General features: G+C 47.3%; 1 protein-coding gene across 1 annotated transcript; it reads left to right on the forward strand.

The window, feature by feature from the left end:
• The first annotated feature begins 12,586 nt into the window (after positions 1-12,586).
• Positions 12,587-15,365, forward strand: LOC140398267 (polyubiquitin-like). The gene is made up of 2 exons (XM_072486770.1): positions 12,587-12,892; positions 13,923-15,365. The coding sequence occupies exon 2, from the start codon at positions 13,935-13,937 to the stop codon at positions 14,400-14,402; it is 468 nt and encodes a 155-aa protein (XP_072342871.1). The 5' UTR covers positions 12,587-12,892; positions 13,923-13,934; the 3' UTR covers positions 14,403-15,365.
• The last annotated feature ends 4,257 nt before the right edge of the window (positions 15,366-19,622 follow it).

Raw genomic sequence — 19,622 nt, forward strand, 5'->3', positions numbered from 1 at the left:
GGTGGGAAATGTTGGTGGTCAGGCGAATGGGGCATAATCTGGTGAGCACCACACTGCTGACGATGTACATCAGGTAGAGGCAGGAACCCCCAGGTGAGACAGTAGTTGGAGGTCTGCTCGATCCCAGGACCCAGTTGGGTGCCAGCCTAATGCTGAGCCTGTGGAAGAGGTATACCCAGAGCTGATGGAGACGTTACAGAGTTGCCGGGACATTCAGAGGGAGATCACTCCAGCAAGTCCATAGCAGATTAGAAGAATCCCAGAGGTGATTCTCAGGCCTGCGCCGCGTGGACCTCGACGGGGCCATTCTCGCCGCTTGGGTGAATCGCGGGAGGGCGTCGGACTGGCGTCGTGGGAAAATTTGGCAACCCAGGTGATTCTCCCAACCGGCGCGGGAGCGGAGAAATGCGCCCCATGTGTGTGGTGTCCTTTACATATGGGTTGGTGTAATGCCCCCCTGTGGTCGTGTCACCTCCTTGTGTATCGTCAATGTCCATTGGTCATGTCCCATCTACTTGATCTATTGGTTGAGTGTGTGTGTGTGATGTTTCTGGTGCTCCCTCTAGTGTCCAGCTAGCCTACATGCATTTACATTGATGCACATCACCACACTCCTGTTTTCTATTGTGTTGTTTGTTAGAGACCCAAGATTGCACAGTCACTGACCTTTTAATGATACCTTTGGTTCTTATTCCCAATTGCCCTGGTTCACTTTGTAAGTACTGGAGGTTTGTTCAACAGATAATGACTGGCGAGGGATTGATTCCAACTGAGGCCTGGGTGCAGGTCACCTTCCTACATTCTCAGCCAGGAATAGATGCTGGTGTAAGACAATTAACACAATTTTTACAAAGAACAGCAACTTAATAAACAACATAGGAGGAATGAGGGAACCAGTGATGCATTGTGTCCAATTCTGTCCAAATCAATCCTGCTTGATCACTGGTCTAAAGTTACACTTAAAGATTCTTCGGAAGAGTTAAGTTAATAATGGTCCAGCCCCTAATTCATTGACAGATCCAGACTGGTCTCTCATTCAGTGCTAATTCACCTTCTCACTCACAGTTGTTATGTCAATTCCAAAAATGTTTCACTGTGGAGGAGGGGCCTTGCCAAACATTCCCCAGAAAAGATCAGAATAAGATCCACAACAGTTTGCTTCCTGTTCCATTTACAAGTAATTACTTTAGCCTGAATGTTTTCTTGGACAAATGATTGGGTTCTGAATTGAGATGTTTTAATCTGGGTGCTTCATGTTTTACAATAGCTGAGGATATCAGGACTGCATTTTGTTCCTGCCAGATTGTCCAATGTGATCTGAAAGTAAAGCTGTTTATTTTAATAAAAATGAAATGTGTGTTTATATCTCTCTGAAGTGTCTGTGGTTTTGTCTGCTTTAAAATTAAAATAAAATAAATCTTTATTATTGTCACAAGTAGGCTTACATTAACACTGCAATGAAGTTACAGTGACAATCCCTGAGTCGCCACTCTTCGGCACCTATTCGGGTGCACTGAGGGAGAATTCAGAATGTCCAATTCACCTAACAAGCACGTCTTTCAGGACTTGTGGGAGGAAACCGGAGCACCTGGAGGAAACCCACGCAGACACAGGGAGAACGTGCAAACTACACAAACAGTGATCCAAGCCGGGAATCAAACCCAGGTCCCTGCATCCGGGGTCCATATCTAAAACCAGGTTATGATGATTTACCCAACCAGCTATGAATGGGACACGATGGACCATATCCAAGAATCACCACTGGCTCAGATCACCAGCCCATATTTTCCACACTTTCATTATGTTCATTATATTGCACATGTTGACGTTCTGTGGTCCATCACGGTCGCACAAGTGGCTAGCACTGTGGCTTCACAGCGCCAGGGTCCCAGGTTCGATTCCCCGCTGGGTCACTGCCTGTGCGGAGTCTGCACATTCTCCCCGTGTCTGCGTGGGTTTCCTCCGGGTGCTCCGGTTTCCTCCCACAGTCCAAAGACGTGCAGGGCAGGTGGATTGGCCATGCTAAATTGCCCATAACAAAAAGGTTAGGAGGGGTTATTGGGTTACGGGGTGGGGTGGAAGTGTGGGCTTAAGTGGGTCGATGCAGACTCGATGGTCGAATGGCCTCCTTCTGCACTGTATGTTCTATCTTGTTTCACATGACCGGCGGGATTCATGACCTGGTCTTACTGCCGTGCACCTGGCAGGCACCAATTCATGTGGGACCTCGAGGTACGTTCAGCCATCGTTCATTGCTTTGAGCTCAGGGCTTTTCCGACTGAAGGCCATGGCTGTGCCAATAAGACCAGCAGGAATTCAAAGTGGGATCAGAGCCAAGGCTAACCATGTGAGAGCAGTGGGAAGGTGGCAGGATTGGAAGGTGCTGGAGGGGGAAGAGTGAAGCAGGTAGTGGGGGAGGTGAGACATGGGAGAGGAAAGGGAAGGTGCTGAGTACGAAGGGTAGACATGGGGGAGGAGGAGGGATGTTGGGTAGCGGAGCAGTGTGGGGGTCAGTCAAGAGAGAGGCAAGGGAAGGTTCCGGGGGCAAAGGCTTGACTGAGAGGGGCTGACCGGCGAAGAGAACACAGAGACACAAACTGGGACGGGGTTTGGGGGGGTGGGGGAGGTGGGGGGGGGGGGGCGGAGGATATAATCAGTGAGGGCCAGAGAGCAGAGATAGTCCCATGGATCTATGCATCAGTTTAGGGTACACCTGCCCTGGTCCCAATCACGGGAAGGAAAGGTCCTGTTCGTCCTGCCCAACATGGTGGCAGGGTGTGGTCTGTCCTGAGGGTTGGTGACAGTACAGGTGGTTTGCCACAACAGTGCCATGTGGAAATTTGTGACAGCATTGCAATTGCAGACAACCACATCCATATGCAGTGTCTGAATCTCAAGGAAGTTCAACTTTGGTGTTGCTGAGCTGCAGACTGAGATGCCGACATGGTGAGGAATCACAGATGGAGGAACTTATCCAGGAGACAATAATACTCCTTAGGTTAAGTGGTGGTACAGATCTAGTTAGTAATCAGGGATGGGAAGGCCTGACTGTGGGTCACATTGGTAAGGGGGCCCCAGGTGCATAGGAACAATTGAGAACTTATACATCGTCGAACAATGATGAAGTGCTGAGAACCACAGCCATTGTCCTTACCCGAGAAGGGCGAGTGGATGAGGCAGTCGGGCAGTTGAGAAAACAGCCCACATCACCAGAGACCATTCCAGTTTTCTGATTGGCAGGTTGTAATTAGTGTGGTCTACAGGTTCAGTTGTTGTGCCTGCTTGATGGCCACAATGTATTTGGGCCCATTTCTCATCTGGCCATCTTCATTGTCGTGGAAATTATAATAAAGACAAATTTTTCGAGGTTCGATTTAAGGAAATGTATTTACACAAATATATTTGCGGAGAGAGAGTGTTCCAGTTGCAAAGCCGGTGACTGCACTCTGAGATTCGATTTAAGACAGCATATCTTTATAGTCTGAAATAACAGCTTGAAGTAAACAGGCATGTTTATATTAAATAGACCTTGGAAAGTACATACAATGAAATACGTAGTATTATGAGTATAGGGAGAAGGCGAGTAGGATGCTGGCGCACCAGCTGCGCAGGAGGGAGGCGGCCAGAGAGATTGGGGGAGTGTGGGATAGGGAAGGCAACATGGTGCTGAGCCCAGAGAGGGTCAATTAAGTCTTCAGGGAGTTCTACGGAAGGTTATACGAGTCGGAGCTCCCCGGGGAGGGGGAAGGGATGAGGCGGTTCATGGACCGGTTGAGGTTCCCAATGGTGGAAGCACAGCGGGTGCAGGGACTGGGGCCCCCGATTGGGTTGGAGGAGGTAGTCAGGGGCTGGCAGGCATGCAGACGGGCAAGGCCCCGGGCCCGGATGGCTTCCCCATAGAATTTTATAAGAAGTTCTCGGAGCTGTTGAGCCCACTCCTGATGAGAACCTTCAATGAGGCAAAGGAGAAAGGGATCCTCCCTCCGACAATGTCGCAGGCATTGACCTCGCTTATCCTGAAGAAGGAGAAGGACCCGCTTCAGTGTGGGTCCTGCAGGCCGATATCGCTCCTGAACGTGGATGCCAAGCTGTTGCCAAAAATTCTGGCTACCAGAATAGAGGACTGTGTCCTGGGAATGATTGGGGAGGACCAGACGGGTTTTGTTAAGGGCAGGCAGCTGAACGCGAATGTGAGGAGGCCCCTGAATATTATCATGATGCCCTCGGAGGGGGAGAGGTGGAGGTGGCGGCTGCGATGGACGCGGAGAAGGCCTTTGACAGGGTGGAGTGGGAGTATCTGTGGGAGGCGCTAGGCAGGTTTGGATTTGGGGAGGGATTTATAGGGTGGGTCAAGCTGCTGTACCAGGCCCCTGTAGCGAGTGTGTCCACAAACCGGCTAAGGTCGGAATATTTCAGGCTGCATCGGGGGACGAGACAGGGGTGTCCCCTGTCCCCGTTGCTGTTTGCCCTGGCAATTGAGGCGTTGGCCATTGCACTCAGGACTTCGGGGGATTGGAGGGGACTGGTGCGCGGAGGGGAGGAGCACCGGGTCTCCCTCTACGCAAATGACCTGCTGTTGTATATTTCGGACCCGTTAGAGGGGATGGGGGAGGTCATGCGGATCCTGGTGGACTTCGGGAGGTTCTCGGGGTATAGGTTGAATGTGGGGATGAGTGAGCTGTTCGTGATCCACGGTAGGGGCCAGGAGGAGAGACTGAGGGAGCTCCCACTCAGGGTAGTGGAGAAGAGCTTTCGGTACTTGGGGATACAAGTGGCCAGGAACTGGGATGCCCTGCACAGGTTCAACATAACCCGGCTAGTGGAGCAGATGGAGGGAGAGTTTAAAAGGTGGGATATGCTCCCGCTTTCCTTGGCAGGACGGGTGCAGACTGTGAAGATGACGGTACTCCTTTGTTCCTATTCGTATTTCAGTGCCTCCCCATTTTCATCCCCAAGTCCTTCTTTAAGCGGTTGAATAGGATTGTGATGGGTTTTGTGTGGGCGAATAAAACCACGCAAGTCAAAAGGGTATTCTTGGAGCGTAGCCGGGGAGGGGAGGACTGGCTCTGCCGAACTTCTGCAGTTATTACTGGGCGGCCAATGTGGCCATGATCAGGAAATGGATGATGGAGGAGGGGGCGGCGTGGGGGCGGTTGGATGCAGCATCGTGTAGAGGCACCAGTCTACGGGCACCTGTTACGGCTCCGCTGCCGTTCTCGCCAGCGCGATACACCACTAGTCCGGTGGTGACGGCGGCACTGAGGATCTGGGGGCAGTGGAGGAGACACAGGGGAGAGGAGGGGCCCTTGGTGTGGACCCTGATACGGAATAACCACAGATTTGCTCCGGGTATGTTGGATGGGGGATACCAAGGCTGGTATCGGGAAGGTATTAGGAGGATGGGGGACCTGATTATAGACGGGACTTTCCCTAGCATGCAGGCGCTGGAGGAGAAGTTCAGCCTGTCCCGCGGAATGCGTTCAGGTACCTCCAGATTTGGGACTTTCTTAGAAAACAGGTGGGGACATTTCCGCTGCTGCCCCCGCGTAGGATCCAGGATAGGGTGGTGTCTGGCATCTGGGTAGGGGAGGGGAAGGTGTCGGACATTTATCAGGACCTGCAGAAGGTGGAGGAAGCCTCAGTGGAGGAGTTGAAGGGCAAGTGGGAGGAGGAGCTGGGTGAGGAGCTGGATGAGGGCCTGTGGGCCGACGCCCTGGGCAGGGTGAATTCCTCCTCATCATGTGCCAGGCTCAGCTTAATTCAGTTTAAGATGGTGCATCGGGCGCATATAACGGCGGTAAGAATGTGTAAGTTTTTTGGGGTGGAAGACAGGTGCCCGAGATGTGCAGGGAGTCTGGCGAACCATGCCCATATGTTTTGGGCATGCCCGCCTCTTAAAGAATTCTGGCAGGGGTTTGCGAGGGTGATGCCTAGGATTTTGGACACTCAGGTGGCGGTGAGTCCAACAGTAGCGATATTTGGGGTGTCGGAGGATCCGGGAGTGCAGGAAGCGAAAGAGGCCGAGGTACTGGCCTTTGCCTCCCTGGTAGCCCGGAGACGGATCTTGCTAATGTGAAGGGACTCGAAACCCCCGAGTGTGGAGACCTGGGTTAGTGATATGGCGGGGTTCCTCAGCCTGAGAAGTTTGCCTTGGGAGGGTCCTTGATGGGGTTCTCCCGGCGGCGGCAACCTTTCCTTGACTTTCTAGGGGAGCAGTAAGTGTCAGCAGCAGCAGCATCCTGGAGGGGAGAGGGGGGGTGTTCAGGTGGGAGTACTGTTGATATAATGTGAGTTGGGCATGGAGACAAAACCCACCTTGTAAAAATGTTTAAAATTCAGAATAAAAATATATTTTTTTGAAAGAACAAACTCGACAACCGACCCTCAGAGCTCCCTTCCGGCATCAGTGAGTGCCTCAGGACCCTCCATCTGCAACTTATGAATAACCAGCTGTTGCTCTTTTTAGCCTTAGTTTTATTAGCTCTGATTATGTCACCTTTGCTCACAAGTCGCCCGGTATCTTTCTGATACCGCCACGTGGTTCAAGCTCGAGTTATGATTAATAAGTCAGCACACCGCTTAGTAAGATTGAAATCAACGGTCATTTATTATATACAACAATTAATGCTTACACAATAATCCTACTATCTATATAGAAACCTACCACTACTGGCCAATACTTAACTTTTGGCGATGGCCCACCAGGTCAGGGAAACGAATGGTTTATCGAATTGGATCTGGCCTGCGGGATTCAAAAGGCTGATACAGGTCGATGGCTAGGAATCTCTATCGGGTAGCAATCGCTGGAGTCAATCTTACAGTTTCTGGTCGATGTTCTTGCGAAGGTTGCGAGCAGGACAAGAAGGGAGAGAGAGAGAGATCTGAACTTGGCCCCTCAATTTATAGGGCCCAGGGGCTTCCCGCCTCTCGGGGCGGCCCTTGACCCTGAGTCCCAAGTGATTGGACTTGTTCCCAATCACTGGGTTCGATATGCTCCAATAATGGGGCGATTCCTCGATCGGGGGGTGGTCGTTCACCTGTCTTTGTTTCGGCCACTGCAGGCGCCGAGAGGTCTGGATCGGCTTTCAATTGCTAATATGTTGCAATTGTTCCCGGGGATAGCCGATTAGACTGCAGATGTCTGGGTTGATGTGCTGCTAATAGTCGTAGGTATCGATCTGGGCCGACTTCCCCAGAGCCGAATACGCTATTCTGTCTGCAGCTGTCCATTGGCTGCTTTTCCCATCAGCCTTTTTGGTTAGCCATTTTATATCGGGTTTTGGCCAAATTAATAGGGAATCAGCCATTTTAGGTGGCTACACAGCAGGCAACATTTGTGACTGCCTACACCCCAACCCTTGATGCAAATGATGAGCCCAAAGAAGGCTTCTACTCCACCCTGGACATCATACTCTCCAACATTCCTGAGGAAGATAAGATCATCCTCCTTGGGGACTTCCAACAACAGGGTTGGAAGAGACTTCCAAATTCTTGGAAGGAACCAGAGGAAAGGAAGAAGTTGGGAATTGCAACTCCAACAGTGATCTCCTGCTCACTAAATGCACAGAACACCAGTTTGTTGCATTGCTCCGCCAAATAGACAAGTTTCAGACTTCCTGCAGACATCCGTGATCAAAGCACTGACAGTTGATTGACCTCATCTGATCCCGAGACAAAAGGATGCCCTCATCACCAAAGCGATGATCAATGCAGATGCCTTCTTGACAGACCACCTGCTCATCCGTTCCACTGTGTCCATCAAACACACAGCGAAAGATGAAGAAACAGCTCAGTAAAAAGATCAACATTGAGCTGCTTCAAGAGTCAAGCATGCTTGTGAATTTCCAACACTTGTCTCCAAAATCTCCAAATTGTCCATTCTAAAGGAGTAGAGGAAAACTGGAAAGAGCTGAAGACAACCATCATCTCAAGCTGTGAAGAATCCATGGTCTACAAGTCCAGGAAACACCAAGACTTGTTCGACAAGAATAACCACACCATCGAGGACCTCATTGACAAGTGGAAGAAAGCTCTCCAGGTCTGGCAAAATGGCACAACCAGCAAGGCAAAGAAGAGAGCTCATCACTCAGCCAAGGTGGAGGTACAAAGGAGAACCAGGGAAAGCAAGAACGAACGGTGGACTTAGAAGGCTAAGGAGCTGCAACTCCTCGCCGACAAGCACGACAAGTGGAGCTTCTTCAGTAGCACCAAGGCAGTATATGGACCCAAAACCATAGGCCCCAAACTGGTGCAGAGTAAGAACAGAACCCTCTTGGGAGACAAAGAAAACATCGGCCTTCGATGGAGAGAACACTTCAAAGAACTCCCGAACTGTGATACAATCATAGATGAAGGTGTGCTTGAGGAAATCCCCAACTCCCCACCAAGGATCATCTTGGACTCCCAGAAAGCTTGGATGAAGTTGAAGCCGCTATTAACCAAACAAAGAATGGAAAAGCCGCAGGTGTGGATGGGATTCTATCAGAGATTTTCAAGCTTGGAGGAGAAGAGATCACCCGTCATCTCCATCAGCTGTCCCTGAAAATCTGGGACAGAGAAGAAATTCCTGTCAACCTTGGGATGCCGCCATCGTCGCCATCTTCAAGAAAGGAGAGAAAGTGGACTCTGGCAATGACTGAAAATCTCTCTACTCTCTATCGCCGGAAAGATTGTTGTCTGAATCCTTGCTGGCCGTATTCTCCCAGTATCTGAAGTAATCCTCCTGGAAAGTCAGTCTGGGTTCTGATCAAACTGTGGAACTGTGGGCATGATTTTCACTTATCGACAACTTCAAGAGAAATGCCAGGAGCAACATTCTCAACATGGCCTCCATCGATCTGACCAAGGCTTTTGACTCAGCCAATGGGGAAGTGCGATGGACGACACTGTCAAAGGCACACTGTCCAGAGAGATTCATCAACATCCTCTGTCTCCGCCACGAGAAGATGTTGGTGACAGTCCTCACCAACGGAAATAAGACAGATTCAAGTCCTTTACCAACCCTCCCAGGGCAAGCCTGGTCACTCCCTCCATCAAGATTAAAAACCCGACAAAACATGGACCATTTCCCCTACCTGGGGAGCCACATTTCATCTAAGGCTGATATCGATCCAACATCGTGTCCAATCTGCGAGCGCCTCCTTTGAACGAGGGACTTTGACGACTGCGACAACCGTGCTGACACCAAGTTCCCCTTCCAACTCTTCTATATGACTCAAAAGCTTGGACTAGATAGACACCACCTCAAGGCCCTAGATAGGTACCATCAACGGACCAGCAAATGGCGGGGAAGGGAAGGCCTCGGGGGAGCTCCATATACTTCCAAAAACAAGTAACAGGGCTCCTAGTTCCCATGCTGTTGGAGATGGATTCTACGCATCAGCTGGGAAGACAGGCGTACGATCATCAGAGTCCTTGAGGGAGCCAAGAGCACCAGCATGGAGGCCATGATCATCCGAAACCAACTCCACTGGACCGGCCTGATGCTTAGGATGTCAGAGTGCCGATTGCCAAACAAATCTTCGCCCAACTCAAGGAAGGTTCCCGAACAAGAGGAGGACAAAGGAAGTTCATCAAAGATACCTTGAAGGCTTACCTCAAGAAATGTAACATAAACATTAATGCCTGGGAGACCCTTGCTCAGAAGAGACCTGCTTGGAGGAACTTCCTGATTGAGGGAACACAATTCTTCCAGGACACCCAACAACAAGACCAGACCAGGAAAAGAACCTGAGAAAGAATACCAGAGATCTTGGATTGGATTGAATTGGATTAGCTTATTGTCACATGTACCGAGGTACAGTGAAAAGTGTTTTTCTGTGTGCAGCTCAAACAAATCATTTAGTACGTGAAAAGAAAATAATTAACAGGGCAACACAAAGTACATAATGTAAATACATAGACACCGGCATCGGGTGAAGCATACAGGAGTGTAGTATTAATCTGATCAGTCCATAAGAGGGCCGTTTAGGAGTCCCAAGGCAGCGGGAGGTGTAGATAGAGTCAATGGATGGGAGGCAGGTTTGTGTGATGGACTAGGCTGTGTTCACGACTCTCTGAAGTTTCTTGCGGTCCTGGGCCGAGCCGTTGCCATACCAGGCTGTATGCAGCCAGATAGGATGCTTTCTATGGTGCATCTGTAAAAGTTGGTAAGAATCAATGTCGACATGCCGAATTTCCTTCGTTTCCTGAGGAGCTAACGGTGCTGTTGTGCTTTCTTGGTGGTAGCGTCAACGTGGGTGGACCAGGACAGACTTTTGGTGATGTGCACACCTAGGAATTTGAAGCTGTCAACCATCTCCACCTCAGCCCCGTTGATGCAGAACAGATGAAGTCAATGACCAGCTCTTTAGTTTGCTGACATTGAGGGAGAGATTGTTGTCGTTACTCGACTCCACTAGGTTCTCTATCTCTCTCCTGTATTCTGACTCATCATTGTTGGAGTTCCGACTCACTATGACCATGTCATCATCAAACCTGTAGATGGAGTTGTAGCCAAATTTTGCAATGCAGTTGTTTGTGTATAAGGAGTATAGTAGGGGTCTAAGTACGCAGCCTTACGCGGCCTCGGTGTTGAGGACTATCGTGGAGGAGGTGTTGTTGTTTATTCTTACTGATTGTGGTCTATGGGTCAGAAAGTCGAGGATCCAGTTGCAGAGTGAGGAGCCAAGTCCTAGGTTTTGAAGCTTTGATATGAGCTTGGCTGGGATGATGATGTTGAAGGCAGAGCTGTAGTCAGTAAATAGGAGTCTGACGTAGGATTCCTTGTTGTCGAGGTGCTCCAGGGATGAGTGTAGGGCCAGGGAGATGGCGTCTGCTGTGGACCGGTTGCAGCGTATGCGAATTCCAGTGGATCTAGGCATTCTGGGAGTTTGGAGTTGATGTGCCTCATGACCAACCTCTCGAAGCACTTCATTACAATCGATGTCAGGGCCACCGGACGGTAGTCATTGAGGCACGTTGCCTGGTTCTTAGAACATAGAACAGTACAGCACAGTGCAGGCCCTTCGCCCCACGATGTTGTGCTGACCACTTATCCTAATCTAAGATCAACCTAGCCTACACCCCTTCAATTTACTGCTGTCCGTGTGTCTGTCCAAGAGTTGCTTAAATGTCCCTAATGACTCTGACTCCACCACCTCTGCTAGTAGAGAATTCCACGCACCCACCACTCTCTGTGTAAAGAACCTACCTCTGACATCTCCCCTATACCTTCCTCCAATCTCCTTAAAATTATGTCCCCTCGTGACAGCCATTTCTGCCCTGGGGAAAAATCTCTGGTATTCACTGTATCCATGCCTCTCATCACCTTGTACACCTCTATCGGGTCACCTCTCTTCCTTCTTCGCTCCAGTGGGAAAAGCCCAAGCTCCCTCAACCTTTCTTCATAAGACATGCCCTCCAGTCCAGGCAGCATCCTGGTAAATCTCCTCTGTACCCTCTCCAAAGCATCACATCCTTCCTATAATGAGGCGACCAGAACTGGACACAATATTCCAAGTGTGGTCTAACTAGAGTTTTATAAAGCTGCAGCAAAACCTCGTGGCTCTTAAATTCAATCCCCCGTTAATGAAAGTCAACACACCATACGCCTTCTTAACTACCCTATTAACCTGGGTGGCAACTTTGAGGGATCTATGTACATGGACCCCAAGATCCCTCTGTTCCTCCACACTTCCAAGACTCCTGCCTTTAACCCTGTATTCAGCATTCAAATTCAACCTTCCAAAATGAATCACTTCACATTTATCAAGGTTGAACTCCATCTGCCACTTCTCAGCCCAGCTCTGCATCTTTGGCATCAGTATGATGGTGGCCTTCTTGAAGCAGGTGGGGACCTCGGAAAGGAGTAGGGAGAGGATGATGATGTCCGCGAACACATCAGCCAACCGATCTATAGTCTAAGGATCCCAGGTCCCAGAAACACCTAATACGTGTTCAGTCAAAGATGTGGCTCTGGGATTGGGCTCATCGCCAATGCAAGGACTCGCGGAGCCTGCACATTCTCCCCATGTCCGCGTGGGTTCCCTCCGGGTGCTCCGGTTCCTCCCACAAGTCCCGTAGGATGTGCTTGTTAGGTGAATTGGACATTCTGAATTCTCCCTCAGTGTACCCGAACAGGCGCCATAGTGTGTCGACTAGGGGATTTTCACAGTAACTTCATTGCAGTGTTAATGTAAGCCGACTTGTGACACTAATAAAGATGATTATTATTATTACAAAACCCATGACCAGTATCACAATCAGACTTGTTAGTGAGTGATCGCTGAAGAACATTTAAATGGTTACACATAAATGCAGCATATGGAGCCTTGCTTTGTGTGTTTTAAAAGAAACTTTAAAAATGTAAACATTGAGTCGAGTTGATATTTGTAGGGGTAAAAATTATTCAAACGGCTGAGGGAAATATAGCATCAACACATTACCCCCTCCCCCACCCACCCAGACAATTCTTGGCTGAAAATGCTCGGAAGGAAATGGAAAGTGAAACTGATCAGAGCTGTTTTCTGTTATCTGCAGCTGACTGAGATCATTTGTCAGACTTTGAGGGGATGTTTTGGGAAATTGAAACTTGAGCTCAGATCTGTGTTTTTTTAATACAGAGCCGGAGAGTGTTGGGCAATCAGAGGGTAGCAAAGCTGTGACGTTCGGAAACAGGCTGGGAGAATAAAAGTAAAGGGAGCCAGATCGAGAGAGAGAGAATTGTTAAACGGAGACACACAGCGGAGGCACAGCAACAGACAGAGGAGCAGAAGCAAAGAGTTTAATTCACACATCTCACCCAGATCTGAGAGTCGGTGCGAAGATAAACAGAGAAGGTGAACTGCACAGAAAAGGCGCATCAGAAAATATCCAGCAGTTTAACTTTCCTGAATCTGTGCACCCAGCACCTGTAAGTCCATTCTGCTGTTTGGGGACTATTTTAATATTCTATTTCTCATTCTGCTGTTTGGGGACTATTTTAATATTCTATTTCTCATTCTGCTGTTTGGTGATTATTTTAATATTCTATTTCTCATTCTGCTGTTTGGGGACTACTTTAATATTCTATTTCTCATTCTGCTGTTTGGGGATTATTTTAATATTCTATTTCTCATTCTTCTGTTTGGGTAATATTTTAATATTCTATTTCTGGTGTGTAAATTGGGTTGTTCGGAATCTCAGACGGAATTTATGAAAAATTATTGTAAAAATTGGGTGGGAAAAATGAAACAGAACTTTTAAACTTTCAACTTTGTTGGAGACAAGGTTGTGCCTTTATGTGAATTTCGATGTCCGTTATTCCAAGGGAGGTATTCACATATTTGAAATCAATGCATTCAGCATTTATTAACCAAAATTACAAATTGTTTTTATCTAAAATAATAAGATAGGTTTGGGGTGAATAGGGGGGTGGGTCTGAATGTGTTATGTTCAATTTCACTCAGAATTAAATATAAAATTATATCATTTGAACGTGGTGACGGTACAAGAGAATATCATTGCAAATTTCAACAGTGAGAGAGATAAAACATCCCTGTCTCCCCGGGGCAGATCTCGATTTTGGGCAGTCTGACAAATCCACTTTCATCTTAGTGCAGTATTTAAAACAAACACTTTTGAGAAAGATTCTACACAACGAGCAAAGTACTGTGTGAGTGACTTCAAGGTCGCATTTGACCGAGTGTGACCTGACAGCCCCTATACCACACACCCACCGGCTGTTCAGTATGCACAAAGTCCATGGTTTGCTCCAATTGTGGATAAAACATTGAAAGGAAGTTTGATTGAGTTGGGAGTACAATAGGTGCAGAATACACAATATATTAGTTCCCTAGATTCTGTCACTGTCTGGACAATGTATTGCATGTTTAAAATTATGTGACTGATACACAATACAAAACATCTCCACGGTCACTGACATTTTGTTCATTTCTTAACAGCAATTTGACAAGATGAGACTCCAGGTGAAGTTTCTGACCGGGGAGGTTATTGAACTTGAGATCAACCCTTCAATCCAAGTCTCAGCTCTCAAGAAGATGATATATGAAAAAACCAAGGTGGCCCATTTCCGTCAGCGCCTGGTGGTACAAAACGGAAACACAGAGGAGCTGAGGGATGACAAGAGGCTGTGTGACTACAATGTCTCTCCCAGCAATGTTGTCATGCTGATTGTCAAGAACGAGGAGCGCATGCAGATATTCCTGAAGAACGAAAAGGGGAAAACATCTACATATGATGTTCTTCCCTCTGAGTCTGTTCGGGATTTTAGAGCACGCGTACAGCGGCAGGAGGGTGTCCCAGCCAATCAGCAGCGCCTGGTGTATGAGAGCAAACAGCTGGAGGATGGTCACTCACTCGCTGACTACAATATTCAGTCGGAGAGCACCATCTTCCTTACGCTGCGTCTACGCGGTGGTTAACTATGACAGCACCAATATAGAGTGTTAGATGTTACACAAAATTACCATAAAACTCAATTGCATTTTTCTCAATGGTGCAAGGTCTATGAGTTTATATTTATATCATTGGGGTGTTCATCACATGTTTGTGTTTGCTGACCAATCAGGCCATTGCCTGCACTCCGCCTGCAAGAGATGTTAGGCAAAGCAGGGGAAGGTGTCCTTAGAACAGAAAAGTATTTTTATTTTCCAAATGGGGCCAAAGACAGCAAAAGATTTTTCTTTGCGATGTGAATTCAGCTTCAGCCCAAGTCTGGTGGTTATGGGAATCTTCTATGAAGCAGGTTGTGTGAGTGTCAGTGTTAATCTAATGTACATTTGCTCACAATGTGAACATTATTCCAGTTCTTATTGTCACTCAGGTTTGCCACAAGATGGTTGATATGAAAAAAGATGAAATGGGACATTTCTTATTGTTTTGTACTGAAATGTGCCCAAATTAACTGTACATAATGGTTAGCAAAAATGTTGAATGAAGATTTTCTCAGTTAACAATGATTATTCTGGGCAGCACGGTGGCACAGTGGTTAGCACTGCTGCCTCACGGCACCAAGGTCCCAGGTTCGGTCCCGACTCTTGGTCACTGTCCACACGGAGTTTGCACATTCTCCCTGTGTTTGTGTGGGTGTCTCCCCCACAACCTAAAGATGTGCAGGGTAGGTGGATTGGCCACGCTAAATTGCCCCTTAAATGGAAAAAATGAATTGGGTACTCTAAATTTATTTTAAAAAACAATGATTATTCTGCCAGTATTTCTTTAGCATTACATTATGTGAGTAGATGTGTTTGTGTCCAAAATAGGAATGATTTAGTCAGATTGCTTCGTTCTTTGCAATGGCATTATATGTGTCTCGGATTGTTCAATTTGTTAAAATATGCAATGTTACTTGAAAATAAAGTTATTTCTTCAGATATAAATCAAAATGCTGTCTTGTTTCTGCCTGGTAACTATTTTTAAATCTGTATCGTCTGTGAATTCATGTATCTTACATCAGGGACCAAATTTCAAACCATTTTCTGATGATTTATCCGAACCTAGAGTTTTATGAAAACAACATTGACTGATTCACTGAGCACTCATTCGGGGCTGGATTGAGATTGTCCTCAATTGGTGAGGCAGTGGCATAGTGGTATTGTCACTGGATCAATAATCCAGAATCCCAGAGTAAAGCTCTGAAGACCAGGGTTCAAATCCCACCAGGGCAGATTGTGAAATTTGAATTCAATAAAATATCTGGAATTAAAAGTCTAATGATGCCCATGTAACCATTGTCGATTGTAGTAAAAACCCATCTGGTTCACTAATATCCTTAAGGGAAGGAAATCTGTCATCCTTACCTGATCTGACCTAAATTTAACTCCAGGCCCACCGCAATGTGGTTGATTCTGAAACGTCCTCAGGGATGGACAATAAATGCCGACCCAGTGATGCCCACATCCCGTGAACGAAAATTGAAGCAGCTAGTAAAAATATCGAGAAACTGAATCAAGTGACTTGCAAACACAAAGGGCACACATTCATTTTAGTGTCGCTGTATACCACTTGTCTGCATCTGCTTTCATTTGTGATGTTCTGTGAGTAAAAGAACTTGCCCGGGGTATTCCCTACATGTAAGCTGTGAGTTAACGCGACCCTGATGTCACCCAATCGAACCGGTCTAAGATGTGGTCAGATATATGACTGGAATTTAATGGCAGTGATTTTACACTCAAGGAAGTGTAGTTTCAGAGAGAGTTCCCCTGTGATTTTAAAAAGAGTGAGGCTACAATGGTAGAACAGTTTAAAGCTGAGATTGGAATGGGCTAGAGCTGAAGAAAAGGCATGACCAAGACTAGAGATTTTAGGGAGAAAAGGAAGAACTGTGAGAAAAATCCACAAAGTGGGGTCACAGCACAAGGAGGGAATGAGTGAGTTACAGATGATAAGCATACCAATAACTGAAAATTATATCATGCACTTAAAGGCTAAATAAATTGAATAGATGCAAAACAAGCCCTTTAATTAATAAAACAAGGTTAGAGATTGCAGTGTTAGGTGGTTTGCTATAACAGCAGCATGTGGACAACATTGCAATTGCAGACTGCAATTGAATCCACATCTAAAGTGTCTGAGTCACAAGGAATTTCAACTTTGGAGTTGTTGAGCTGCAGTCTGAGATGTAGACATTGTGGGGAATCAGAGAGGGAGAGAGTTACAAGTTCACTTAACCCAGGAGGCACACACCCCTTAGGTTAGATCATGGTGCAAATCTATGGAGGTTAGGAGCAGGCAGGTGTGACTGTGAGTCGGGCAGGCATGGAGGCCCCAGGTGCAGTGCTGGAGGAACCTCAGCGGTTGTCCTTATCTAACAGGTATGTGCTTCTTGCTGCCTGTGTGACTGAGGCTAAAATCTGTCTGGCGGATGAGAAAACAGACGACAGCGCCATTGGACATGAGGCCATTTACAAAGTACAAAGAAAAGTACAGCACAGGAACAGGCCGTTCGGCCCTCCAAGCCCGTGCCGACCATGCTGCCCGTCTAAACTAAAATCTTCTGCACTTCCGGGGTCCGTATCCTTCTATTCCCATCCTATTCATGTATTTGTCAAGATGCCCCTTAAACGTTACTATCGTCCCTGCTTCCACCACCTCCTCCAGCAGCGAGTTCCAGGCACTCACTACCCTCTGTGTAAAAAACTTGCCTCGTATATCTCCTCTAAACCTTGCCCCTTGCACCTTAAACCTATGCCCCCTCGCGATTGACCCCTCTACCCTGGGGAAAAGCCTCAGACTATCCACTCTTGTCAATGCCCCTCATAATTTTGTAGACCTCTATCCGGTCGCCCCTCAACCTCCGTCGTTCCAATGAGAACAAACCGAGTTTATTCAACCTCTCTTCATAGCTAATGCCATCCATACCAGGCAACATCCTGGTAAATCTCTTCTGCACCCTCTCTAAAGCCTCCACATCCTTCTGGTAGTGTGGCGACCGGAACTGAACACTATACTCCAAGTGTGGCCTAACTAAGGTTCTATACAGCTGCAACAGGACTTGCCAATTTTTATACTCAATGCCCCGGCCAATGAAGGCAAGCATGCCGTATGCCTTCTTGACTCCCTTCTCTATTTGTGTTGCCCCTTTCAGTGACCTGTGAACCTGTACACCTAGATCCCTCTGACTGTCAATACTCTTGAGGGTTCTACCATTCACTGTATATTCCATACCTGCATTAGACTTTCCAAAATGCAGTCCCTCACATTTGTCTGGATTAAACTCCATCTGCCATCTCTCCGCCCAAGTCTCCAAATGATGTAAATCCTGCTATATCCTCTGACAGTCCTCATCGCTATCCGCAATTCCACCAACCTTTGTGTCGTCTGCAGACTTACTAATCAGACCAGTTACATTTTCCTCCAAATCATTTATATATACTACGAACAGCAAAGGTCCCAGCACTGATCCCTGCGGAACACCACTAGTCACAGCCCTCCAATCAGAAAAGCACCCTTCCATTGCTACTCTCTGCCTTGTATGACCTAGCCAGTTCTGTATCCATCTTGCCAGCTCAGCCCTGATCCCGTGTGACTTCACCTTTTGTACCAGTCTGCCATGAGGGACCTTGTCAAAGGCCTTACTGAAGTCCATATAGACAACATCCACTGCCTTACCTGCATCAATCATCTTTGTCACCTCCTCGAAAAACTCTTATCAAGTTAGTTAGAGACGACCTCCCCTTCACAAAACTTTGCTGCCTCTCACTAATACATAATAATCGCTTATTGTCACAAGTAGGCTTCAATGAAGTTACTGTGAAAAGCCCCGAGTCACCACATTCCGGTGCCTGTTCGGGGAGGTCGGTACGGGAATTGAACCTACGCTGCTGGCATTGATATGCATTACAAGTGTAGCCATCTGGGATGGCCACTTTCAGTATATAAAATGGACACTCGCAGAGCCTTTAGGGAAAATGGACAATGCAAAGCAACAAGCAGGCACAGAGCCTGAATGTATATTTGGAAGGCAGTCAGCAGACGGAACCAAAACTCTGGTTCGATTTACATATTGATGGCCCATCTCCGAGGAACAAAGGATTAGTACTCAGGTAGCCGATACTGTCTCAGACATTCCGGCGCCACTACCCCAACCAGAAGACACAAATAAAGCAAGGCAAACAGCCACCTAGGACACGCCCACCCATCAAGGCACCCGCCCCTTTATTGGCTTAGATTGATGACAATGATCAAGAAGCGACCCAATTAACTGGGACCAAGTTTAAGGCCCGCCTAAAAGCACGCAAAGCCCCTCCAAGTAAAAGAAGGAACCCCCGCTAAAGGTTCAGTCTCTTGGATTTGGCTCTCAAGCGGAGAGACCCTTCCACCAGCATCACCAGAAGCAAGTAAGTTCAAGGTCAACGCTCGCTACCAGACAGACGACCTTAGCTGTACTCCTGTCACCTCTTCGAACCCAACAGCCTCAGATCCGAACAACAGCCATTGTTCTTATGACCTAAGTGGGCACCCGAAGTTAAGTATAGGTGTTAGTGATAGATATAGTTTAGCCTGTAAGTGTTACTGTGCATGAGTAAAACCTGGGTCCCTGGTGCTGTGAGGCAGCAATGCTAACCACTGTGCCATCGCACAGCCCTGAGGCAGGGGCCTCAAAAGGCTGAAACAGAGCCGGAAATGTAGCTTAAGGGACAGAGCTTCCAGGATTCATGGCTGCAGCTGGAGTGGATTAGGCAACCACTTAAGACTATGGAGGAAAGGACATCGACTAACCCTAAGAGTCCCTACGTGAAAGGCTATTCAGGAATTTGGTAATGTATGTACCAAAGGAGGATTTTACCAATTTAAGGTCCTGTTGTGGAATGGACAATTTGGGGGTTTTCTTTGCGTTTTAAATAAAACTGTCGCCTTTTCTTCTGACATTTACATATAGAAAGTACTTTCTCCTTTCAATAAAGTTATCTTTCTTTTTACATCTTTCTTTTGACATTATTAACTATAATTTTTACATCACTATCATTATTGCAATTATCATTATTTAATAAAATTGTTGTTTTAACACATTACTTGGCACTGTCACTCATTCCTGTTACATCCAGAGTACAGATCCCAACTTAAGTGAGACTCCACAAGGGACTCTCACGCCCTTACAAATTTTTGGTATTCCAGCCAGGAGCCCAAAGATGACCATGGAT

This window comes from Scyliorhinus torazame, chromosome 1 (genome assembly GCF_047496885.1).
Source record: "Scyliorhinus torazame isolate Kashiwa2021f chromosome 1, sScyTor2.1, whole genome shotgun sequence".
In the NCBI taxonomy this organism is placed as follows: domain Eukaryota; kingdom Metazoa; phylum Chordata; class Chondrichthyes; order Carcharhiniformes; family Scyliorhinidae; genus Scyliorhinus; species Scyliorhinus torazame.